The sequence below is a fragment of the Bombina bombina genome, chromosome 3 (genome assembly GCF_027579735.1).
Source record: "Bombina bombina isolate aBomBom1 chromosome 3, aBomBom1.pri, whole genome shotgun sequence".
NCBI classification, from domain to species: Eukaryota; Metazoa; Chordata; class Amphibia; order Anura; family Bombinatoridae; genus Bombina; species Bombina bombina.
The window spans coordinates 64,638,834-64,666,526 of record NC_069501.1 but is presented as its reverse complement, the minus strand read 5'-3'; the positions used below and the strand labels follow the sequence as shown (position 1 = coordinate 64,666,526).

The 27,693-nt window shown below is 37.2% G+C and overlaps 1 protein-coding gene across 1 annotated transcript in view; it reads left to right on the top strand.

Moving 5' to 3' along the window:
* The window catches only part of ARHGAP31 (Rho GTPase activating protein 31), a 529,752-nt gene that overhangs the window by 443,976 nt on the left and 58,083 nt on the right, over positions 1-27,693 (top strand). The window contains exons 5-7 of the mRNA XM_053705847.1: positions 1,549-1,656; positions 10,150-10,304; positions 16,816-17,014. Of these exons, the coding sequence (XP_053561822.1) occupies positions 1,549-1,656; positions 10,150-10,304; positions 16,816-17,014 (462 nt within the window). The remainder of the gene's footprint in view (positions 1-1,548; positions 1,657-10,149; positions 10,305-16,815; positions 17,015-27,693) is intronic.

The following is a 27,693-nucleotide window of genomic DNA, read 5'->3' as shown; positions in this document are numbered from 1 at the left end:
CGTGCTCTCATGAGTGCTTGACTTCCGGGCAATGCGAACGTGAGGTCACATTCACATTGCACCTCCCTTGTAATACCAGCGCACTGACTGGAGCGCAAATATCATGCTCGCGTAAACGCAATATTGCACTCCACTCGTAATCTAGCCCTTAATTGGCGGTTTACTTCACAAGTTACCACTGGATTCTAGTTTCTTAGTCCACCCCTTTTGGGTGCCTGTTTTAAAGGGACTTACACTTAAAGGGATATTAGTCCCAAAATATTTTTCTTTCATGGTTCAGATAGAGCATGCGATTTTAAATAACTTTCGAATTTACTTTTATTATAAATTTTTTCTTTGTTCTCTTGATATAATTTGTTGAAAAAGCAGGGACGTATGCTTAGGAGCCGGCCCATTTCTGGAGCACTATTTGGTAGCAGTTTTGCCAGACTTATCCATTTGAAAGAGCACTAGATGGTAGCACTATTTCCTGCCATATAGTGATCCAGATGCTACCTAGGTATCTCTGCAACACAGAATGGGAATGAAGCAAATCTGATAATAGAAGTAAATTGGAAACCTTTTTTTTAAATGGTCTGCTCTGTCTGAATCACTAAAGAACATTTGTGAGTTTCATATAACTTTATACTATAGTTTATTTATAGTATATTTGATTATACATTGTGATAACAGCCTTAAAGGGACAGTCTACACCAGAATTTTTATTGTTTTAAAAGATAGATAATCCCTTTATTACCCATTCCCCAGTTTTGCATAACCAACACAGTTATAATAATATACTTTTAACCTCTGTGATTATCTTGTATCTAAGCCTCTGCAAACTGCCCCTTTTTTCAGTTCTTTTGACAGACATGCAGTCTAGCCAATCAGTGCCTGCTCCCAGATAACTTCACATGCACGAGCACAGTGTTATCTATATGAAATATGTGAACTAACACCCTCTAGTGGTGAAAAAACTGTTAAAATGCAATCTGAAAGAGGTGGGCTTCAAGGTCTAAGAAATTAGCATATGAACCTCATAGCTTAAGCTTTCAACTAAGAATACCAAGAGAACAAAGCAAAATTGGTGATAAAAGTAAATTGGAAAATTGTTTAAAATTACATGCTCTATCTGAATCATGAAAGTTTATTTTGGCCTAGACTGTCCCTTTAAGATAAAATAAACATTACTTTGGTAGTCCTTGTTATTATGCCGTATGGTAGAAAACCTAATTTTATCTATCTATGTCCATTAAATAACTATTTAGATTTCACACAATATTAAATGGATATGAAACCCAATTATTATTATCAATTTTTCTTCATTCTCTTGGGATCTTTATTGTAAAAAAGCAGGAATGTAAGCGCCTAAGCTTTACATTCCTGCTTTTCAAATAAAGATACCAAGAGAATGAAGAAAACATGATAATAGGAGTAAATTAGAATGTTGCTTAAAATTGCCTGCTCTATCTGAATCATGAAAAAAAAAATCTGGTTTTCTTATCCCTTTAAGAAGAGCATCAGTTTGAGATGAGAATGCTTATTTGATTGTATTTATTCCTCTTGCAGGACTCTGGAATACCTGAGCAAACATCTAACGCACATAGCATCATACAGCTCTATGACAAATATGCACATCAGGAATCTGGCGCTTGTCTGGGCACCAAATCTTCTCAGGTACAAGTCACTTTTGCTTTCATTAAACTGGTAATTTGGGACTCTCTTGTATTGAGTTTAAAAATGTTTAGCTGTCAAGTCTTTTTGTGTTTAATTACAAAACTTTTTGTAATTTTTAAACAGCTCATTTCAATCAATGATTTAAAGAACGTTGAATCTGTTTATTATTATTTTTTTTATCTTAAAGAGAACATTTTGTGTTTTCTTTAAGGGAGATTACAGTTAAATGTCTTTATATAATATAACAATATTTATTTTTAGACAGTTCAGCAATGGTGTATGTTTTATGGCATAAAATGTAAGATATTTATGATAAAGTGTGTCATATACTTGAACTGTCATACAATATTAAAGGGACATTAAACACTTTGAGATGTAATAAAACATGTTAAAAATCATATATATATATATATATATATATATATATATATATATATATATATATATATATATATATATATATATATATATTATATACTGCAATATACTTTCATTTTTTATTTTGTCCCCCTTTCTTGTAATTAAATTCTGAAATTGTGAGCATTTCAGTTCCTGTTAGAAATGGAAGTGCTGAACACTGTTATATTCCACACAGCCATTGGCTGCACACTCTAGTGACCTATTTATATAACTGTCCCTAATTGGCCACAGCAGAGAAGGTTACCTAAGTTACAACATGGCAGCTCCCATTGTTTTATAAACACTAAAACTTTACACTTATTTTATCACTATTAGCACAACTAATGAAACTTTAAAAAATACATCTACATGTTATTCTCAGACTAATCTTTTCTTTGAATGCATCATTCTATCTAGCATTTGTTTAGGGTTTAATGTCCCAATAAATATCTATCTATATGTCTGTCTATTTAGCTATCTACACTATAGTTTACAGACCTGTGCATGCAGCAGTTTCATTCACTGACAAATACAGAAGAGAACGGCCGCTCGTGGCATTAGGCTCTTTTCGGAGCAAAATTTCTTATTATTAAAGTGCAACACACTAAGATTTGGTTTAAATACAATACTGGGTGGGGGGAAGCAGAGTATCAATAAACAGGAGACTTAAATAATCTTGCAAATGTAATTAAATAAATCTTAATATATGTAAGTTTAGACTTCCTGTCGCAGAATCAGAGCAAGGAACAAGTAACAACTAACAAAGTAATTGTAATAGGATATACAATTAAGTATAGGTAGTTCTAATCTGTATTTGAAATAACTCTGCTGAGTTGAAATGGTTAAGTAAGCGATATAAAGGAATAATTTAATATCATTTACACTATTATCTTTATTAAAAAAAATATATATAAAAAAGAGAAAAAGAGAATTATCATGCATACAAGTGACTTGCGCTCAAATTAAAAACACTTAAACCAAGATCAATAATGGACTTCCCATCTAAGTTATTAGAGCTTGTATAATGTTAAATTATAACAGCCATCAGAAAAAAATATCAATATCAACTAAGCCCTTGCAATCCGAGGGCTAAGGTTAAATTATCTTTACAATTTTAAGCTAACTGCTAGGCTGAGATATCCACATAAAAGATAGGGAGTCTTATTTTATAACATGGTAAGCAAGTTAAAAAAACAGAGAGACAGAGCTTCTCCAAAGGACCCCTGACGCGCGTTTCACAAAAACGCTTCCTCAGAGGGGGTGTGGGCCGCCGCCGTTGTAAGAAATTTAAGAACATAAGCATTAGTGTTTAATATTTTCTATTGGTTTCCGTATTTGAGTGACACAGAAAATTGACCAATCGAATAGTAACTTTATGGAACATTATTCTAATCGCAGTGTGAGGAGGGATTAACGGATTCTTAAATTTCTTACAACGGCGGCAACCTGCACCCCCTCTGAGAAAGCGTTTTTGTGAAACGCGCGTCAGGGGTCCTTTGGAGAAGCTCTGTCTCTCCGTGTTTTTTTAACTTGCTTACCATGTTATAAAATAATATTCCCTATCTTTTATGTGGATATCTCAGCCCAGCAGTTAGCTTAAAATTGTAACGATAACTTAACCTTAGCCCTCGCATTGTAAGGGCTTAGTTGATATTGATATTTTTTTCTGATGGCTGTTATAATTTAACATTATACAAGTTCTAATAACTTAGATGGGAAGTCCATTATTGATCTTGGTTTAAGTGTTTTTAATTTGAGCTCAAGCCACTTGTATGCATGATAATTCTCTTTTGCTCTTTTTTTTTTTTTTTTTTTTTAATAAAGATAATAGTGTGAATGATATTGAATTATTACTCTATATCGCTTACTTAACCATTTCAAACGCTGATTAGAACTACCTATTCTTAATTGTATATCCTATTACAATTACTTTGTAAGTTGACACTAAGATTTGGATTTGAGCAGAGTTCAGTGTGTTGCCTTTTTACAAGAATAAATCCGGGCTCTGAAAAGAGTAGAATGGCGCGAGTGACTGCCTTCTTCTGCGTTGTCAGAGAACGAAACTGTCGAATGTGCAGGCCTAGTAGTTTACTTGTCAGCATAGGTTAGACTTTTCCCAGCATTTAAAGGGACACAAACGGTTCAGATAGACCATGCAATTTGAAGAGCCTTCTCAATTTACTTCTATCATCAAATTTACTTAGTTTAAATCCATCCTTTGTTGAGAAACAACAGGGAGAGCAATTCACTAGTTGGAGCTAGCTGGTGTTTGGTGTCTGTGAACATATGTCTCTTGTAAGTAGCTCACCAAAAGTGTACAGCTAGCTCCCAGTGGTGCATGCAATACTGCAATATTAAAATGCTCTAAAACGTAGAGCTTTTTCTTTTTGCAGTTGTATGTCCCTTTAAACCTGAGTGAATTTGATTTACTTATTTGCACATCATGGAGCTTATTCACATGGAGAAACACAGATAACCTGCACCAATAGAAATGGGGTATATAGAAAAAATGGAGCGCCACAAATGGGCCTAAGTAAGAATGTTAATGAAAAATATAATAATATTATAGCTACATACATAAAATATAACATATAGCATTTATTTAAACATCAAGTTAGGTTAAAAATGTTAGGTTAAAAGTGTGAACAACAAAATAGGGTGCCCTATAAAAAAAGCAATATATAAAAATAGCTATATTAAAAACAATAATGCTGAAAAAGAGAACTGAAGGATCCTACTGAGTTATACATACAAAACAGTGTGGTCTAATTGTCCAGATAGTGATATAAAATCCAAATAAAAAAGTCCCAAATATGTCCAACAGATGCAGTTCAGAAAAAAAGTTTCCAAATATAAATCCTCTTAGTGGTAAAAAAAAAAAAATGATGGATGAGAATAAAAATAATAATAGAGATCTAAAAAGCGAAAAAATCCAGAATCGAATACCTATGGAAAAAGTGCAATAACGCTAAAAGTTCAAGTAGTATGTGATTGAAATAGAGTTTATCGTATAGGAAACTCGAGCAGTGCCTTCCTCAATGCGTTTTGGCCCTGGCATGGGCCTTTCTCAAGATGACTAATGCTTAAGAATCCTAAGCTTAAATGACTTTGACTAGCCAATTAGGCTGAAAGCTTTTTCCCGCCAAAATCGTGACCTTATCATGACCGTAACAGAATGAAAAAATGGTATGCCCATATCTGACTTTTAAATCTTAATTAGTAGAGTACATCTAGGCATATATTGCCCTTAAACAAAATGGCCGTGATAGCACACGTGATGCCACTTCCGGTTCCGGATCAGCTCATCTATCATGATGTCACTTCCTTTATGAGTCTAAGGCCTTCTGGGAATTGTAGTCATGTATAATTGATTTGACTTTCGTAAAGACTATTACATCAGGGGGATAGTTAGAGCATATACCGATTACCCTCTGTTATGATTCCAAGTGTTGGAAAATAAACATTAGGTGAATCCGGGTGTAGGAAAATTATCAGACGGGAATTGTGTGTTGTGAACAAGAACATAAAACTCAATCTTAAAAATGTAGTGTTATAAATAGATAAAGTGCTCGAGTTTCCCAAGGTGCTTGTATGATAAATATATCGTAATGATATATAATCACAAGAATCTAATGCATTTTAAAACAGTCTTATGGTTCATAGTAAAAACATAAATAAAAACTGTCATTTAAAAACAGTTATTAAAATACAAATAAAAATACAAATGAAAATGCATGAGAATATTTATATGTGTCAAAATTCATATGTCTAGGAAAATTATTCAATGCGTGTATTAAATGTACTAAATGCGTCCACCCATCTATCGATACGAATAATGAGGGGTGGAAGGCATTTAGTACATTTAATACACAAATACATAATACATGGGAAAGAGGAAAAAATAATCTAAAATAGATGGAAAACCTCGAAATCAGCATTGAGACCCTTTGGATCCAGACAGTCTATATTGAAGATCCATTTGGCTTCAATTTGTAGTAATTTCTTACTGTAGTTTCCACCTCTCCAATCTTTATTCACTTTGCAGATACCCATACATCTTAGACAGGAGTTATTACCTCCATGTTTGTCTTTGAAGTGTTTATGTAATGGAACATCATCTCTTCTGTTTTTTATGTCAGAGATGTTCTCTGATCCTATCTCTCACACTTCTCGATGTCTGTCTCACATATTGTAAGCCACACCCACAGTTGATGATATATATGACCCCCTTATCTTGACATCTGATGATATCAATTTTAAAATATTCTTTATTTATATAGAAAGAAAAGCTGTCCCCCTTGTTACCATCTTCGCAGCCTTTACATAGCCCACACAGGAAGAAACCTTTTAATCTCTTCCCCTTCAAGTCTATTTCATAGGATTTTGGTTTGTTAGTTAGTACACTGGGGGCTAAAGATGATTTTAAATTTCTTGTTTTTCTATATATAAACTGTGGTACATCTTTGAGGTTTTTTCCCAAAATTGGGTCACATTTTAGAAGGTTCCAATTTCTTTTAATAATGTTCTCAATTAAGATACGGTTCTCACTGTACTCTATTATAAACGGTACATTAATCTCATCATTTTTGGGGATCTTTTTCTCTTTATATATATTTTTAAGATTAAGTTTTATGTTTATTACTTGTTTACACAATTCCCGTCTGATAATTTCCCTACACCCGGATTCATGTAATGTTTATTTTCCAACACTTGGAATCATAACAGAGGGTAATCGGTATATGCTCTAACTATCCCCCTGATGTAAAAGTCTTTACGAAAGTCAAATAAATTATACATGACTACAATTCCCAGGAGGCCTTAGACTCATAAAGGAAGTGACATCATGATAGATGAGCCGACCCTGAACCGGAAGTGACGTCATGTGTGCTATCACGGCCATTTTTTTAAGGGCAATATATGCCTAGATGTACTCTACTAATTAAGATCCAAATGTCAGATATAGGTATACCATTTTCTCATGCTATTCCAGTCACGATTTTGGCGGGAAAAAGCCTAATTGGCTAGTGAAAGTCATTTAAGCTCAGGATTTTTGAGTCATCTTGAGAAAGGCCCATGCTGGCTCGAAACGCATTGAGGAAGGCACTGCTTGAGTTTCCTATACGGTGAGCTCTATTTCAATCACATGCCACTTGAACTTTTAAATCAATAAAAGGGAATCTGAGATCCCTGTAGGAGGCGCTATGATAAAAGGTATCCTATATGGATACGTAGACTCTCACAGGTTAAACATACAATAAAAAGGTATCAGCTGGTGTATCAATAAAATCAACCAGTCCCAAAAAGAGTCCTTTTGGTGTGATATGGTACTTTGGTGATGATGGAAACTTGTATTACATCCGTTCAGATGGGGCAGCACTCTGACTTCACCATAGGTAACAGGCAATTCTGAATATGACAAAGAACAGGAAAGAGGCGCCGTATGTGTGAATCAATAACCAAATGGGTATAAGCACATAGAAGACAAAGTGGATACACACATGGTGTAGAGGCACCCACTTGTGCCAATAGGGGCAGGCTGGTTGTTGGCAGCAGACCAGCTGGCTGAACCAGGGCAATATACTGGATACACCGGTGCGATTACCCCCAGATGGATGGCTGGGCTCAGGTGATACTTCGCTCTCACGGATAGCAACCAGAGAAGCACAGGGGAGGCTATATTAAAAAAAAAAACTCCCAAGGTAGCGTTGTAGAATATGCACAAAGCAATAAGAGCTATTGTATAAATCACATTTAGTCATTTTTGGCTAAGCTATTACTATGGTTACACCGTAGCATTCACATTAGCAATTTATTTTAGCTAACATGCTTGGCAATATCTATGGGAGTTATCCCTGTTTCTACTGCGGATTGGTAAATCCAGCTTACACGTCATGAGCTTTTTTCCAGCGCTGGCTGATATTTAGAATATAGTGTTCCCTGGAACCCACCAGTCATTTGACATGAACGGGTGACGTAGGAGGGTGGTGTCTTGAGCTCCCATGCAGATTGGTAGCATTGTCCACACTAGCGGTCCAACCGAGAGCAAAGCACCCTTAGAACAGTGATGTAGTAATCTACCGTTCTGATACAACGTGTCATTTGAGAATTCACAGAAACATGCCGACTTAAATGGTGTTTTAATATGTGATCCATTATATAAGAGGTCTAGTTTAACACACTAATGCAGGTACGCAAAGCACCTATATCATATTGTATTTACTACTAACAACAATAGTATCGATAGTTACAATATACAGCCGGTGTGTTTGCCATTATGCTTCTAGAACAATCAGTTTAACTTTTTTATGTACATAGAACAATCATTCAAATTATCAAAATTCGGGAATGTATTAATATAATGCCTATATAAGCACCAAGTAGATCTAAAAATATACAGGTGTGACAAATTTCTTACTAATGAGACAAAGGGTGCTCTGATTGGTCTATACACTAATTGTAGGGGGAGGGTAGATAGATAGTTTGTTTATATATAGCGTAGCCCTATATAAGGGTTTAACTTATACCATGTTTGTATGCCTGATGAAACGGTGGAAACCGTGAAACGCATTGTACTGTCCTATTTGTGCACTATTTTAGCATGAGCTGTTTTTAACTTTGCTTTTATATTGTTTTATTAAACAAATTTGAACAGTTTTATACAATGGGGCCTATTTATTAAAGGTCTTGCGGATCAGGTCCGCAAGACCTCGTTGAATGCGGAGAGCAATACGCTCTCCGCATTTAACATTGCACCAGCAGCTCACAAGAGCTGCTGGTGCAACGCCGCCCCCTGTTGACTTGCGGCCAATCGGCCGCCAGCAGGGAGGTATCAATCAACCCGATCGTACTCGATCGAGTTGATTTCCGGCGTTTCCTGTCCGCCTCATCAGAGCAGGCGGACAGGGTTATGGAGCAGCGGTCTTTGGACCGCTGCTTCATAACTGCTGTTTCTGGCGAGTCTGAAGACACGCCAGAAACACGGGCCCACAAGCTCCATTCGGAGCTTGATAAATGAACCCCAATAGCTCTTATTGCTTTGTGCATATTCTACGACGCTACCTTGGGAGGTTTTTTTTTAGTATAGCCTCCCCTGTGCTTATATGGTTGCTATCCGTGGGAGCGAAGTATCACCTGGGGGTAATCACACCGGTGTATCCAGTATATTGCCCTGGTTCAGCTAGCTGGTCTGCTGCCAAAAACCAGCCTGCCCCTATTGGCACAAGTGGGTGCCTCTACACCATGTGAGTACCCTGTGTCTTCTATGTGCTTATACCCATTTGGTTATTGATTCACACATACGGCGCCTCTTTCCTGTTCTTTTTTATATTCACACATGAACTTTTAGCCTTATTGCACTATTTTGTGTATTTTCTTTTTCCATTCTGAATTTTTTCTCTTTTTAGATTTTTATTTTTATTCTCATCCATCATTATTATTTTTTTTTACCACTAAGAGGAATTATTTTTGGAAATTTACACACCACAAGGGACATATTTTCACTATCTGGCACAATTGCCATTCATTTGAACACCTTTTCATCAATGTAAACACTTTCTATCTGTACACATCTGGGACATATCATAGTCACTCCATCAAATTATTTTTTCTGAACTGCATCTGTTGGACATATTTGGGACTTTTTTATTTGGATTTTATATCACTATCTGGACAGTTAGACCACACTGTTTTGTATGTCTAACGCCTTCAGTTCTCTTTTTCAGCATTATTGTTTTTAATATAGCTATTTTTACATATTGCTTTTTTATAGGGTACCCTATTTTGTTGTTCACACTTTTAACCTAACATTTTTAACCTAACTTGATGTTTAAATAAATGCTATACGTTATATTTTATATATATTGTATACAGCTATAATATTATTATTTTCCATTAACATTCTTACTTAGGCCCATTTGTGGTGCTCCCTTTTTTCTATATACTTTTATGCATATATGTTTTGGGAGCTTGTGAGTTCCTCTGATTGTAGGTGCTGTACTGTAACTTTCTTATACACAGTAGAAATGGGGGGAAATGATCTTCATAATACAAATGTCATCTAATAGGAACATTTTGTTACCTGTTTCACGTTTCCAGGTCAAAAGAGATTGAAGATGCTGGATGTAACGGAGATGCGGCGTTCCTAGAAGTGCGGGTTCAACAAGTTGTTATTGAGTTTATCCTAAACCATGTGGACCAGATCTTTAACAAGAAATCAAACTCCCCACAGCTACTTCCTAAGCACAGAGAAGGTAAGTGTATCCACTTAAAGGGACAGGAAACAGTAACAAAAAGACAGATTTTAGCATGTCAAATATATTTCTTTTGTTTCATGAAAAACCGTTGTTAAAAGGACAATCTAGTCAAAATTAAACTTTCATGATTCAGATAGGGCATGTAATTTTAAACAACTTTCAAATTTACTTTTATCATCAAATGTGCTTTGTTCTCTTGGTAGTCTTTGTGGAATGCTAAACCTAGGTAGGCTCATATGCTAATTTCTAAGCCCTTGAAGGCCACCTCTTATCTCAGGGCATTTTAAACTTTTTTTGTACAGCTAGACACTGCTAGTTCATGTGTGCCGTATAGCTAACATTGTGCTCACTCCCGTGGATTTACCTAAGAGTCAGCACTGATTGGCTAAATTGCAAGTCTGTCAAAAGAACTGAAATAAAGGTTTATCTGCAGAGGCTTAGATACAAGGTAATCATAGAGGTAAAAAGTATATTAATATAACAGTATTGGTTATGCAAAACTGGGGAATGGGTAATAAAGGGATTATATATCTTTTTAAACAATAAAACTTCTGGAGTAGACTTTCCCTTTAAAGCAGTTTATTTTGAACCTTTACAGCAGTGCCTTAAAGGGTCAGTTTACCCTAATTTTTTTCCTTATTTAAAGGGACAGTCTAGTCCAAAATAAACTTTCATGATTCAGATAGGGCATGTAATTTTAAACAATTTTTCAATTTACTTTTATCACCAATTTTGCTTTGTTCTCTTGGTATTCTTAGTTGAAAGCTTAACCTAGGAGGTTCATATGCTAATTTCTTAGACCTAAAAGGCCACCTGTTTTCAGAATGCATTTTAACAGTTTTTCACCACTAGAGGGTGTTAGTTCATGTGTTTCATATAGATAACACTGTGCTCATGCACATGAAGTTATCTGGGAGCAGGCACTGATTGGCTAAACTGCAAGTCTGTCAAAAGAACTGAAATAAAGGGGCAGTTTGCAGAGGCTTAGATACAAGATAATCACAGAGGTTAAAAGTATATTAATATAACTGTGTTGGTTATGCAAAACAGGGGAATGGGTAATAAAGGGATTATCTCTTTTAAAACAATAAAAATTATAAAAATTCTGGTGTAGACTGTCCCTTTAATTTGTTCCCAATTATCCATTTTACCTGCTGGAGTGTATTAAATTGTTTACAAATAGCTCATTTATCTTTATATTGGAACTTGAAATAGCTGCTTTTGCCAGTGGTATCCCTACCTATACTATATATAGAAAAGTTTTCTATACTTAGTATAGGCTAAAAAAGAGCTGTGTACACACAACCAACAGAAGAAATGACACTCCCAGTGGGAGGTAGGCAAGATAAGTAACAAAGGCCTAGATATGAGTGGAGCGCAAACATATAAAATTTACCTTTATATTGGTATTTTAAATAACTGATTTTGCCTGTTGTATTCATGCCTACCCTGGAAATTTCTATACTTAATTATAGGCTATAAAGAATATGTGTAAACATAGCCAGAAACATAAATTACACTCCCAGTGGAAGAAAGGTTAATTTTCAATTGCTAATACAATGGCTATGTATTGGGCTTTGGTATGCAGACATAATATAAAGAAGCATGTGTGTGCACAGAAAGGGAAATCTGATTTACCTGCAAGCTCAACCCATTTTAATGGGTGTGGTTTCAAATAACAAACCCAGCTATTTCATATACAAAAATAAGCAAAACAATTTCTCATATGTTTTATACTATGCTGCTGGTATAACACACCATTGAAAATACATTAAGGGAAAAACAATGTTTTAGTACACTGTCCCTTTAAGGGTTTCTCTTAACTTGTTGGAAATTCTATTTTAATTTCACAAGGACTTGCAGCCAGCATTGTAAATTAATTCTTTATAATTTTTACTTAGAAACAAACACAAATAAAGGCAGGTCAAGTTGCTGAATTTACAACATCAGCCAGATGAGTCAAGTGCTTTGGAAAATATTTCGCTCTTCTGTTTGCTGATGTTTTTAAAGGCCGCTCCTGCCTGTGCTTAAGGGTAAAATCATTGTGCGCTCGGAACAGAACCCAAAACAAATCGTTTCCTGGCACAATCTGAAATTTTCCACAGTAACAGAACATTAGTCTCATTATCAAACACACGGGTAACGAGGCTGGGCAGCAATAACTGCTCACATGAACTTTACACATTTAGATGTATGAAATAAGTACTTAAATTAAGCTGCTGTATTAGATGTAAGATTTAGCTATATCACAATAAAGGCACATATATTTCATATTTTTTTGTCATGAACCATTTAAGGCAGCATTGTTTGCAACAATGTATAACACTGATACTTCTATTGTTGCAGACACTGCTGCAATACAGTGCTGATGATACATGCTTCTATGCATACCTGAGTATGCTGTCATGGAAAGAATTTAGAGCTTTGATATGCTTGCGCGCTCTCAATCGTGAATTCCTTTGAATGAACTACAGGTGAAACAGGTGCAAAAGTTCATTTATTTCACTAATGCAACTTAAAAGGTGAAGCTAATATATGAGATAGACTCATTACATGCACAGCAAGATAGTTCAAGCCGGGATTTGTCATAATTGTGATGATTATGGCTTACAGCTCATGAAAACCCCAAATCCACAATCTCAGAAAATTAGAATATTGTGAAAAGGTGCAATATTCTAGGCTCAAAGTGTCCCACTCTAATCAGCTAATTAAGCCATAACCTGCAAATGGTTCCTGAGCCTTTAAATGGTCTCTCAGTCTGGTTCAGTAGGAATCACAATCTTGGGAAAGACTGCTGACCTGACAGTTGTGCAGAAAACCATCATTGACACCCTCCATAAGGAGGGAAAGCCTCAAAAGGTAATTGCAAAAGAAGTTGGATGTTCCCAAAGTGCTGTATCAAAGCACATTAATAGAAAGTTATGTGGAAGGGAAAAGTGTGGAAGAAAAAGGTGCACAAGCAGCAGGGATGACCGCAGCCTGGAGAGGATTGTCAGGACAAGGCCATTCAAAAGTGTTGGGGACTTTCACAAGAGCCACCACACACAGACGGATCCTGGACATGGGCTTCAAATGTCGTATTCCTCTTGTCAAGCCACTCCTGAACAAACAACGTCAGAAGCGTCTTACCTGGGCTAAAGAAAAACAGACCTGGTCTGTTGCTCAGTTGTCCAAAGTCCTCTTTTCTGATGAGAGCAAACTTTGCATCTCATTTGGAAACCAAGGACCCAGAGCATGGAGGAAGAATGGAGAGGCACACACTGCAAGATGCTTGAAGTCCAGTGTGAAGTTTCCACAGTCTGTGTTGATTTGGGGAGCCATGTTATCTGCTGGTGTTGGTCTTCTGTGCTTCATTAAGTCCAGGGTCAACGCAGCTGTCTCCCAGGAGATTTAGGAGCACTTCATGCTTCCTTCCGCAGACGAGCTCTATGGGGATGCTGACTTCATTTTCCAGCAGGACTTGGCACCTGCCCACACTGCCAAAAGCACCAAAACCTGTTTCAATGACCGTGGGATTACTGTGCTTGATTGGCCAGCAAACTCGCCTGACCTTAACCCCATAGAGAATGTATGGGGCATTGCCAAGAGAAAGATGAGAGACATGAGACCGAACAATGCAGAAGAGCTGAAGGCCGCTAATGAAGCATCCTGGACTTCCATAACACCTCAGCAGTGCCACAGGCTGATAGCTTCCATGCCACGCCGCATTGAGGCAGTAATTGCTGCAAAAGGGGCCCAAACCAAGTACTGAGTACATACAGTATGCATGCTTGTACTTTTCAGAGGTCCGATATTGTTCTATGTACAATCCTTGTTTTATTGATTGCATGTAATATTCTAATTTTCTGAGATTGTGGATTTGAGGTTTTCATGAGCTGTAAGCTATAATCATCACAATTATGACAAATCACGGCTTGAACTATCTTGCTTTGCATGTAATGAGTCTATCTCATATATTAGTTTCACCTTTTAAGTTGCATTAGTGAAATAAATTAACTTTTGCACGATATTCTAATTTTTTGAGTTTTACCTGTATGTATTCAAACATTTGATAAATAGAGCAGGAGCTGAATTTGTTAATTTTTTTTTTTTTGCACGTTAAATATTTTTGAATGAAAAAACATCAGGCTATTTAAAGGCACATTGTACACTAGATATTTCTTTGCATAAATATTTTGTAGATGATCCATTTATATAGCCCATCTGGGAGTGTTTTTGGTAAAGCTTTGTGTTCTCTTTTTTTATAACATTGTGCTGATTTTCAGACTCCTAACCAAGCCCCACAGTGTCAGATGTATACTAATGTCTACAGATTCCAGTGCTTTTTTTTTTTTTAGCTTTTTACAATCGTACACTACAGCCAGACAGCGCTATTTCATGTGTGCAATATAGATAACATTGTGCCCACTTCTGTGCAAGCTAAAATGCAGAAAAGGGTCAGTTTCTAGGGCAGAGCTTTCCAAACTTTTCATGTTGGTGACACACTTTGTAGACCTCCATCATTTCGCGACACAGTAATTAAATCAGTTGTACTAGCAAAAAGGAGGTTAAACTAACTTGTTTTAAAAGATACGGACACATACATAAATTATATAATAACTAAATACATTTACAAGTAACAGTATGTATGTGCAAGAATTAAAAACAGTTTACCACCACCAATAGCTACTTACTATTTTAATGTGATGTATGAGGTTGATGGGATGAACACAGTTTCAGAATATTTGGTGTAATATTAGATAAAGACACTCACATTTCATCATCAAGCATTTTTAAGCTTCCACTTCCTATCCATATATCAAGAGCAGGAGCAGCAATGCACTACTGGGAGCTAGTTGCAAAAAAAGCCCACTGACTTCTGACTTCAGCTCAGCGTTTAAGCTGCCACCCTCAGAGCTCTGTGAGTCCGACTGACTACTGCCCACGCTGCAAACACACTGCTGTCCCACTCACTGGCTACACTTGCAGTCACAAGCCAATTAAGGAGACTACACGTGCAGTCAAGAGCCAATGTGCCGCCAAATCCGCCAATGGTAATAGTTTTAGTTCCCACTGAGCTGTGCCAATTGGTTAAGTTGATCTGTGACCCACTAGGTATCAATCACGTGTCAACCATGTGATATGCGTAGCAGGCAGGTGGAAAGTCAGAAACCAAAAAACAATAAAAAAAATTTAAATTTAAAACAATTTGTGCTGAAGCAGGGACACACCTACACACTGCTGCCGACACACTAGTGTGTCCCGACACACAGTTTGGAAAGCACTGTTCTAGGGGCTTAGATACAGGTAATCATAGAGTTAAAAAGTATATTAATATAACAGTGTTGGATATGCAGAATTTGGGGAATGGGTAATAAAGAGATTATCTCTTTTTAAAAAAAGAAAACAATTTTTAAGTAGACTGTCCCTTTAAATTTAAAATAGCAGTAAATGCACATTTCTGCACAGCTAATGCTCACTGGTTCATAGGGGTAACTCTTCCAGCTGTATATAGCCACCAATCAGCAAGTGCTACCCAGGTGCTAAACACTTCAAAAAATGGTCCGGCTCCTAAGCTTACATTCCTGCTTTCAAATAAAGATACCAAGAGAGAGAAGAAAAATTTATAATAGGAGTAAATTAGAAAGTTGCTTAAAATTGCTGCTCTATGTCTGAGTTATGAAATAAAAAATGTTTTGTTTCATATCCCTTTAAGGAGGAGAGTAAGCAACACATGGAATCCCTTTATACAACGATACATCAGCAAACAGTTTTGTCTGCAGACTGAGATGTAATGAAAAATAAATCTAAGTTTTTCAAATATTTTACCAGGGTATAATTAGCTGAAAATAGCATCTTGCTTTCAATTTAATATGAGGCGTAAGACATTAAAAGGCGCATTAATCAGTGAAAAACAAATTAACGTCTCCAAAGGCCATAACTGATGAAAGTTTGCAACTTTTGTTGAATGTCAGCACTACTGCAGTCATTACGCTTGATTTATTTGATGTTTTTGACTTTGCTGTGTCCGTGAAGCCCCATAAATGTCAAACACTGTATTTAATTTAGACAAGAGTCCTGTCTATCTGTGTGATTTTGTATCAGGCTGCCGCAAATCTTGTGAACATGTATACATACGTTAGTCTAAAAGGGACATGAAACTCACAATTCAGATAGAGCATTCAATTTTAAATAACTTTCTAATTTACCACTATTTCCAAATGTCTTCATTTTCTTGGTATCCTTTGTTGAAGGAACAGCAATGCACTACTGGGAGCTAGCTGAACATATCGGGTGAACAAATGACAAGAGGTATATGTGAGCAGCCACCAATCAGCCGCAAGTTCCCAATAGTGAATTTGCTGCTCCTGAGGCTACCTAGGTATTATTTTCAACAAAAGATACCAAAAGAACAAAACAAATTAGATAATAGAAGCAAATTAAATAGTTGTTTAAAATTGTTTGTTTTATCTGAATCGCGAAAGTTTAATTTTCTCCCTTTAAGTATAACACTATTTTCTCTCTTTAGAGTGCAGGGTTATAACGAAGAGTATGACCTTACCGTCCGGCTCCTTGCCTATGAAGCTGGTGAGCCTGGAGGAAGCACAAGCCAGGAGTTTAGCAGCTACTCATCCAGCCCGAAAAGAGAGGAGAGAGAATAGCTTGCCGGAGATTGTCCCGGTCACCGGAACCTTATTCCACACGGTCATAGATCTGCCTGAGCATAAGTAAGTGTCACATGGTCCTATTGCAATCATTTTTTATTTCCGTTACTTTACTCATGAACCACACAGGTTAATACTAACAATCACCTGTTTGCTGTAGTTATTCTCTGTAATAATAAGCAAATCTACGAATGCCTGGGATATGCATAAGGCTGTTCTATGAGTGAATTAAGCTTATATATACATTTACATCATATATATTTCTATTATATTACTTTATATTATATAACATTTTATATTGCAATCTCATACTGTTTAATATCCCTTTCCGAGCTCATATGGGTGGCTCCATGTGATAGTTCTTTCTCCTGTGTGTGTGTGTATGTGCGTGTATATGTGTGCGTGTGTGTATGTACGTGTGTATGTGTGTGTATATGTGTGCGTGTGTGTATGTGCGCGTATATATGTGTGCATGTGTGTGTATATGTGTGCGTGTGTGTATGTGCGCGTATGTATGTGTGTGTATATGTGTGCGTGTGTGTATGTGCGCATATATATGTGTGCATGTGTGTATGTACGTGTGTATGTATGTGTATATGTGTATGTGCGTGTATATGTGTGCGTGTATATATGTGTGCATGTGTGTATGTACGTGTGTATGTGTGTGTATATGTGTATATGTGCGTGTATATATGTGTGCATGTGTGTATGTACGTGTGTATGTGCGTGTATATGTGCATGTGCGTGTGTGTATATGTGTGTGTGTGTTTATATGTGCGTGTGTATGTGTGTGTGTGTTTATATGTGTGTGCGTGTGTGTATGTGCGTGTATATGTGTATATGTGCGTGCGTGTGTGTGTGTGCGTATATATGTGTGCATGTGTGTATGTGTGTGTATATGTGCGTGTGTATGTGTGTGCGTGTGTGTATGTGCTTGTATATGTGTGCATGTGTGTATGTACGTGTGTATGTGTGTGTATATGTGCGTGTATATATGTGTGCATGTGTGTATGTACGTGTGTATGTGCATGTATGTGTGCGTGTGTGTATATGTGTGCGTGTATGTGTATATGTGCGTGTGTGTATGTGCGTGTATATGTGTGTGCATGTGTGTATGTGCGCGTATATGTGTGAGCGTATATATGTGTGAATGTGTATATGTACATGTGTATGTATGTGTATATGTGCGTGTATATATGTGTGCATGTGTGTATATGTGTATATATGCGTGTATATATGTGTGTATGTACGTGTATGTGTGTGTATGTGCGTGTGTATGTGCATGTATGTGTGTGTGTATGTGCGTTTATTTGTGTGTGTATATGTGCGTGTATATGTGTGTGTATATGTGTGTGCATATGTGTGTGTATATGTGTGTGTATGTGCATGTATATGTGCGTGTGTATGTGCGTGTATATGTGCGTGTATATGTGCGTGTATATGTGCGTGTGTATGTGCGTGTGTATGTGCGTGTGTATGTGTGTGTGTATGTGTGTGTATGTGTGTGTATGTGTGTGTGTATGTGCGTGTATATGTGTGTGTATGTGTGTGTGTGTATGTGTGTGTGTATGTGTGTGTATATGTGTGTGTGTATGTGTGTGTATATGTGTGTGTGTGTATGTGTGTGTGTATGTGTGTGTATATGTGTGTGTGTATGTGCGTGTATATGTGTGTGTATGTGTGTGTGTGTATGTGTGTGTGTATGTGTGTGTATATGTGTGTGTGTATGTGTGTGTATATGTGTGTGTGTATGTGTGTGTGTATGTGCGTGTATATGTGTGTGTATATGTGTGTGTGTATGTGTGTGTGTATGTGCGTGTATATGTGTGCGTGTATATGTGTGTATGTGCTTGTGAATGTGTGCGTGTATATGTGTGTGAGCTAAAATATATGTATATTGAAAAGTAGCACTCACAGGATTTTCACAACAGTAGGTAAACTCTCTCTCTCTCCTTTTTGTCTCAAAAATTAATTTCCAAAATGTAAAAAGCTGAAAACACTTATTTAATGCAATCTGTGCATTTTATAATAGATACATGCCCCTTTATTCCAACATCAAAAGGAGCGCTGCTGATTAGTAGACAGATAACATTATATGACTATTGATTATAGGTGCAAGTTATTGTAACCTCTGTAGAAAGTCATTGTTTAATTCCTTTGTACTCATATAAGGCAACAAAGTTATGTGTCAGAGAAAACATCTGCTCCCCCTTCTTCATTGGTACAAATGGTGCCTCACACATTCACTGTTTAAACAATCAATCTCCTTGCTGAGGAGGGGTCATAGAGCTATGCCAGGAATGTATTCCAAGTATGGAAATACAGAGCTTTGGTGGGAGATAATGGCGCATCTGTTGATGACATTTTAGGCTATAATTGAGCTCTTGCAATTAAAAATAATCTGACTCCTCCTTCATTTAACCCCTTACAGATCATATAGATACTCAGTGAAATCCCAGGTCAGAGCTATTTCCAGGACATCTTAAAAATACATTAAACACATCTTTGCTTTTGTGTAAAAACTGTACTTGTCTCACGCTCCCAACAGAAAGCAAATTCTATAACCTAGGTTTTCTTCAAAATGCTGCAAATCCAATAGCTGGTTTAGACAATTTGAAGCACAACTTGCGTTTGGGCCTATCTATGGAGCTTGGTTTATACACAAAAGTAAGAGGCGCTCACCTTTACTGTTTCCGACACCCTCACAACAAATGTTAGCCTTGATGCTATAGATAATCCCCCTCTCATTTATAAACTGCAGCAGTCACAAAGTGCTAAGTAACTTATTGCCCATAAATAAAATATTAAGCTTGAGGTATTTTTGCATAATATATATGTTTGTTAGTCTACATGGCCAAATAAGCCAAATAAAATATTAAAGTTGTATAAAATCACACCAAGGCCTAAATTAAACATTGGCCCGGACAGACAGGGGCAGACATTTTCACTCCTGTCCGTCCAGCATTGCAGGCTAGTAAGCAGTAGTGCGCTGCCCGCATTTACCATCGCACAGGAGGCAAAGTGTGCAACACCGCTCCTGCTTGTGCACCACCACATATAAAGCTCTGTCTGAGGGCCTGATGATATAAAGCTCTCCGCTCAGGTGAGATGATAAAAAGCTCTACGCTCAAGTGACATAATATGAAGCTCTCCGCTCAGGTGAGATGATAAAAAGCTTTCTGCTCAGATGAGATGATATAAAGCTCTCCGCTCAGGTGAGATGATAAAAAGCTCTACGCTCAAGTGACATAATATAAAGCTCTCCGCTCAGTTGAGATGATAAAAAGCTCTACGCTCAAGTGACATAATATAAAGCTCTCCGCTCAGTTGAGATGATAAAAAGCTCTACGCTCAAGTGACATAATATAAAGCTCTCCGCTCAGGTGAGATGATAAAAAGCTCTACGCTCAAGTGACATAATATAAAGCTCTCCGCTCAGATGAGATGATATAAAGCTCTCTGCTCAGGTAAGATGATAAAAAGCTTTCTGCTCAAGTGACATAATATAAAGCTCTCCACTCAGGTGAGATGATAAAAAGCTCTCCGCTCAGGTGAGATGATAAAAAACTCTCTGCTCAGGTGAGATAATATGAAGCTCTCCGCTCAGATGAGATGATATAAAGCTCTCCGCTCAGGTGAGATGATATAAAGATCTCCCCTCAGGGTGAGATGATATAAAGCTCTACGCTCAGGGTGATATGATATAAAGCTCTCCATTTAGGGTGAGATGATATAAAACTCGCCGCTCAGGTGAAATGATATAAAGCTCTTCTCAGGTGATATGATATAAAGCTCTCTGCTCAGATGATATGATATAAAGCTCTCCATTTAGGGTGAGATGATATAAAACTCGCCACTCAGGTGAGATAATATAAAGCTCTCTGCTCAGGTGATATGTTATAAAGCTCTCCGCTCAGGTGAGATGATCTAATGCTCTCCGCTCAGGTTAGATGATATAAAGCTCTCCGCTCAAGTGAGATGATATAAAGCTCTCCGCTCAGGATGAGATAATATAAAGCTCTCCGCTCAGGTGAGATGATATAAAGCTCTCCACTCAGGTAAGATGATATAAAGCTCTCCACTCAGGTGAAATGATATAAAGCTCTCCGCTCAGGTGAGATAATATGAAGCTCTCCGCTCAGATGAGATTATATAAAACTCGCCGCTCAGGTGAGATGATATAAAGCTCTCTGCTCAGGTGATATGAAATAAAGCTATCCACTCAGGTGAGATAATATAAAGCTCTCTGCTCAGGTGATATGTTGTAAAGCTCTCCGCTTAGGTGAGATGATCTAATGCTCTCCACTCAGGTGAGATGATATAAAGCTCTCTGCTCATGTGAAATGATATAAAGCTCTCTGCTCAGGTGAGATGATATAAAGCTCTCCACTCAGGGTGAAATGATATAAAGCTCTCCGCTCAGGGTGAGATGATATAAAGCTCTCCACTCAGGTAAGATGATATAAAGCTCTCCGCTCAGGTGAAATGATATAAAGCTCTGCTCAGGTGAGATAATATAAAGCTCTCCGCTCAGGTGAGATGTTATAAAGCTCTCTGCTCAGGTGAGATGATCTAATGCTCTCCGCTCAGGTGAGATGATATAAAGCTCCCTGTTTAGGTGAGATTATATAAAGCTCCGTGCCCAGGTGAGATGATATAAAACTTTCCGCTCAGGTGAGATGACTTAAAGCTCTCCGCTCAGAAGATATGATATAAAGCTCCCTGCCCAGGTGAGATGATATAAAACTTTCCGCTCAGATGAGATGACATAAAGCTGTCCGCTCAGATGAGATAATATAAAGCTCTCTGCTCAGGTGAGATTATATAAAGTTTTCCGCTCAGATGAGATTATATAAAGCTCTCTGCCCAGGTGAAATAATATAAAGCTCTGGGCCCAGGTGAGATGATATAAAGTTCTCCGCTTAGGTGAGATGAGATAAAGCTCTCCGTTCACGTGAGATGATATAAAGCTCTCTGCTAAGGTGAGATAATATGAAGCTCTCCGCTCAAGTAAAATTATATAAAGCTCTCCGCTCAGGTGAGATAATATAAAGATCTCTGCTCAGGGTGAGATGATCTAATGCTCTCCGCTCAGGTAAGATGATATAAAGCTCTCTGCTCAGGTGAAATGATATAAAGCTCTCCGCTCAGCTAAGATGATATAAAGCTCTCCACTCAGGTAAGATGATATAAAGCTCCCTGCTCAGGTGAGATGATATAAAACTTTCCGCTCAGGTGAGATGACATAAAGCTCTCCGCTCAGATGAGATGATATAAAGCTCTCTGCTTAGGTGAGATGATATAAAGCTCTCTGCTCAGGTGAAATGATATAAAGCTCTCCGCTCAGGTGAGATTATCTAATGCTCTCCGCTCAGGTGAGATGATATAAAGCTCTCTGCTCAGGTGAAATTATATAAAGCTCTCCGCTCAGCTAAGATGATATAAAGCTCTCCACTCAGGTAAGATGATATAAAGCTCCCTGCTCAGGTGAGATGATGTAAAGTTCTCCGCTCAGGTGAGATGATATAAAGCTCTCTGCTCAGGTGAAATGATATAAAGCTCTTCGCTCAGGTGAAATGATATAAAGCTCTCCGCTCAGGTGAAATGATATAAAGCTCTCCGATCAGGTGAGATGATCTAATGCTCTCCGCTCAGGTGAGATGATATAAAGCTCTCTGCTCAGGTGAGATGATATAAAGCTCTCTGCTCAGGTGAAATGATATAAAGCTCTCCGCTCAGGTGAGATGATCTAATGCTCTCCGCTCAGGTGAGATGATATAAAGCTCTCTGCTCAGGTGAAATGATATAAAGCTCTCCGCTCAGCTAAGATGATATAAAGCTCTCCACTCAGGTAAGATGATATAAAGCTCCCTGCTCAGGTGAGATGATATAAAACTTTCCGCTCAGGTGAGATGACATAAAGCTCTTCGCTCAGATGAGATGGTATAAAGCTCTCTGCTCAGGTGAGATGACATAAAGCTCTTCGCTCAGATGAGATGATATAAAGCTCTCTGCTTAGGTGAGATGATATAAAGCTCTCCGCTTAGGTGAGATGATATAAAGCTCTCTGCCCAGGTGAGATTATATAAAGTTCTTCGCTCAGGTGAGATTATACAAAGCTCTCCAATCAGGGGAGATGCCATAAAGCTCTCTGCTTAGGTGAAATGATATAAAGCTCTTTGCTCAGGTGAGGTAACATAAAATGATCCTCCAGCACTGCGACATCCCTAGTGAAATTCTAAAGAGGCAGATTTTGCTATACATCTCCAAGGGGTGTTCCCTGTATTTCTGTATGTGAATGAGAGACAAGGCCAGTGCAGTATAGCAAAGCATGTTATGACCGTTCTGCTGCATTTACGCTTTGTGCTTTGTATTTTATATAACTTTACACTTCAGATTAAGTTTTATTACATTTAAACTTTACACTTTCTGTGTTGTATTTTATTTTGTATACAGCAGTATATTTAGGAATGAGATTTTACAAATTCGGATTATGCTTTGGCAGTTTAGCTTTAAAGGGACATGAAAGACAAAAATTTTCTTTCATGATTCAGATAGAGCATACGATTTTAAACAAGTTTCAAATTTACTTCTGTTATCAAATTAGCTTTCTTCACTTAGTATCCTTTGTTGAAGGATCAGCAGTACACTACTGGGAGCTAGCAGAACACATCAGGTAAACCAATGACAATAGGCATGTATGTGCAACTAGCTCCCAGTAATGCTTTGCTGCTCCCGATGCCACCTTTTCAACAAAGGATAACAAGAGTACAAAGCAAATTAGATAATACAAGTAAATTGGAAAGTTTTTCAGAGGTGACTCTAATTGACACCTGGTGTCTCATTCATCCCCAACAGAGAAACTATACTTTCTACTTGCATGCCTGCAGTGTTTATTCCAGGCTAAATAAAAAAAAAATTGGACCAATCTAGTTTGCCATTACTACTAAGTTAAGAACTGACCTCAATGGTTACTTTAACTGTTAGCGCAGTGATTTTTAACCTTTTTTTGCCGTGGCACACTTTTTTACATTAAAAAATCCTGTGGCACACCACCATCCCAAAATTTTTAAAAAAAATCACACATTGTAGCCTAATACAGCATATATATACATACACACACATACTGTATGTATTGTGCTGTTATGCCATGCCTCTTACAAACTAACCCTGCACTGGGAGTAAAAAACAAGCAAAGTTTAAAAAATATGTCACACTGCTGTCAGTCTACCGTGGCACACCTGAGGATCTCTCACGGCACACTGGTTGAAAAACACTGTGTTAGCGGACCAGACACTCCACTGACGCCATTCTTATGGCAGCTAGATGACTCCCTCTTTCATTATTATTATCGTTATTTGTAGAGCACCAACAGATTCCGCAGAGCTATAAACGTAGATGTGATATGCAAGGTAATATTTCTAGGGAACACATGGGTAGAGGAAGTGATAGAAAAGGTCTCTTCCACTATCCAAGATTATTTTCACCTGAATCCCACAGAGCTTCAAGGTCCCCAAATGACTTGGGATACACACAAAGCAGTTATAAGAGGTGAGTTTATTAACCCTTTCCCATTGTTAGGACGTTCCATGCCGTCCTAACTACACTGGGCTTTAGGGCCGTTAGGATGGCATGGAACATCCTAACCGTTTCCTGAAGCCATAGCCACTTCGGAAATTGGATTGTGGGCTGGAGGGCATGCCTAATGTCATTGGCACTCCCCCCCCCCCCCCCGACCTGATCCCATCATTGAAATTACATGATTGTCCCGGCAGGACAGGGTTAAGCTAACAGCCCAATATAAATGTAAATACCAGACCCTATACACTTGTCTTCTCTAACACACGAGACAAGCGGATTCTCAACACAAACGCCACTGTTATAAAGTAACATTGGCATCCAATCTGTACAAGACTAGGAAGGCATTTAATGAACACCTGTTCAAAGATTCATTATAAAAAGCAATAGATTTATAAAAATAAATATTATGTAAGCAGAAACAAGATAGGCAAAATGGTAGCTAGAGCACTTAACACGAAAACCTTTAGTAATTTTTATTTCTCGGCTCCAAACACCTAAAGAAGAGTCAGTGATTGAGAGCCAGACTATTGCAGATATGTTCTGCAAATACTATGAATCCCTTTACAACATCTCTAATGAATAAGAGAGTCAGAAATGTTTTATCTGATTCATCTCACCCCGACCATTGTTTTTTTATCATCTATCTTTTTATTGTAGGCTAAGGTTGAGAGTTTTACAAACTCAAACAAACCGTTTTCTGAATTTTTTTTCCCCAAGCTATTAAATTAGCAAACAGGAATACTTCTCTAATTTCACTTTTGGTATGATAAATTGTACTTTAGTTACTCTTTGTGAATATTTTTGATGATTGCTTTTTTACACTGTTGATTGTAATTGCTTGTTCATTGTCATCTGATACTTTTGCACCATGAATAATTTGGTATATATATATATACGTAACAAATAAATTATTCTATTCTAATAAAAGAGATAGGGCTTCAGATCAGGAAATGAGATACTATATAGATATAGATTAGGCACATTTGCCGTGTATAGACAGGGAGGCTGCAGCAGATCGTGAGGCACCAGTGACTATAGCAGAAGTAATGTCTTCTATTGATGCCCTTCCTTCACAAACAAATATATCCCCACATTTGGTCACTCTACATAATGATATAGATGAAGGTGGAAAATTCTCTGTAGAATTCCGGTCTTCACATATCACTGTAATTGTAATGTTGATCAGGCTGGCTTTGTGAAAAAAGGAAATGGTTTATTGCAACAAAGCAAAGTAACTGCTATGTAGTAGTGTCCGAACAAGCTTTGAGCTATAATTCCTTTTTACTTTTTACTTCAAATAGTGGCAGTAATAACAAGCATAGTATGCTGTGCTCCCCTCTCTCTATAGACAATAAGTTATCAAGTTAAACAAGCGCCTCCGTCAATATTTCAACTTTTTATATGTATATTTTGCGCTATTCAGATAACCCTATATGACTTGTTCCCAAATGTCAATATATGTCTAGTAATCTTTATGAAGATAATCAAAAGGATTTAGGCAGATATGAAAAAGTCCCAGTCAGCAGACGAATGTCTATTATTCATGCAGATACATATATATATGGATACATATACCTCCGCTCATGAGTACGGCGCAAGCCGAAACATGTTAGTCTATTTTCTTTCTCTAGTAGGGTATGTTCCCTCTGTATTTTAATTATTTCTAAATAAAGAGACTTTTTATTTTAACTACAGCAACTGACATCTTGTATATTTTTCAGGCTGGCTTTGTTCCACGTAGAGAAGCAAGAGACAATACCATTAGAGTACTATACCTAATTGAATATGGAAAATGTAATCATATAGTTTTAGTCTTGACAGATGCCAAAAAGGCGTTCAACAGGTTGGACTGGTCCTTTTTATTTGCAACCCTTTCCAAACTAGGCCTTGACCCAAAATTGTTAACCCGTATATATCTAGCCTTTATTATGTACCCACAGCAAAGGTGAAAGTAAATGGTATGCTCTCTAACTATACATAATGGTACACGCCAAGGATGCCCTCTTTCCTCGTTACTATTTATTCTTACTATGGAGATGTTGGCTTCTCATATAAATAATAATCTGATGATATCAGGGATACGTTTTGGCCCAAATGATAACTTAACAAGGTTTGCAGATGATGTTCTATTAAACTTGCCTTTCCTTGCCACCTCTTTATCTTAGTTACTTTTAGAATTTGATAAGTTTTAATTTTATTTGAAATTTTTCTTCATTCTCTTTATGTGAAAAGGCAGGAATGTAGGCTTAGGAGCCGGCCCATTTTTGGTTCAGCACCTGGGTAGAGCTTGCTGATTGGTGGCTAAAAAACCCAATACATTTTTGAATTACAAATGAAAATTAAATGTTTTATTAAATGGGTAAATATGAACAAAATTTCATTTTTTCACATTCAGTATTTAAAGTGTTAATTATATTCTAACAATTACATTTTAAAGTGATATTTTTAGTGCAAGAATTCCACAATCTAATTCATTAGAGCATTTAACTTTTGTGTTAATGACCTTAGATAACTGTGTTTAACCACCAATTAGGACAGGAGCCCTTTTATATCCATTCTTAAATGGCAACAGCAGATAAGATATACATATTCAAGAGTCTTTTCAAGGGATATGCCCCTGGACTGCTCAACCATTCAAATTTTGATTTAAAAAATGACAGTTTAAATATATGAAAACATGCATTTTGTATACAGATCTTTTGCTGTGCTTAACTAGTTTGATAGTGTTTATATCTAAAAAAGTAATTAGTGCCCCTTACTTTAGTAGACACATACATTTGCTGTTATAAATTAGTGGCTGCTATGTTAGCCTGGGTTGATGCACACTGTGACTGTCTTTAGTAAATACTATTTGTATATCCCATGTTATGTCTTCCTTCGTTTGCTAAGCTTAGTGAATACAATGAGCTCTGGTATCATGTGACTGACCACTCTTCATGATACACCAGCATGTTGTAGGGTTAGTGGTAGATAAGGTGATCACAGATTTAATCATTGCCCAGAACCCCAAACATTAATATTAAATTATAACTTAATTCTTAAATTCCTTAAACCACACAAGAATCCAGAATCCTTCTATGTCTGCTGTCTGTAGCAAAATGTATCCAGCTACTGTGCTGGTCCTGCTGTAAATGAATGTGGTTGAAATACGCCACCTAATG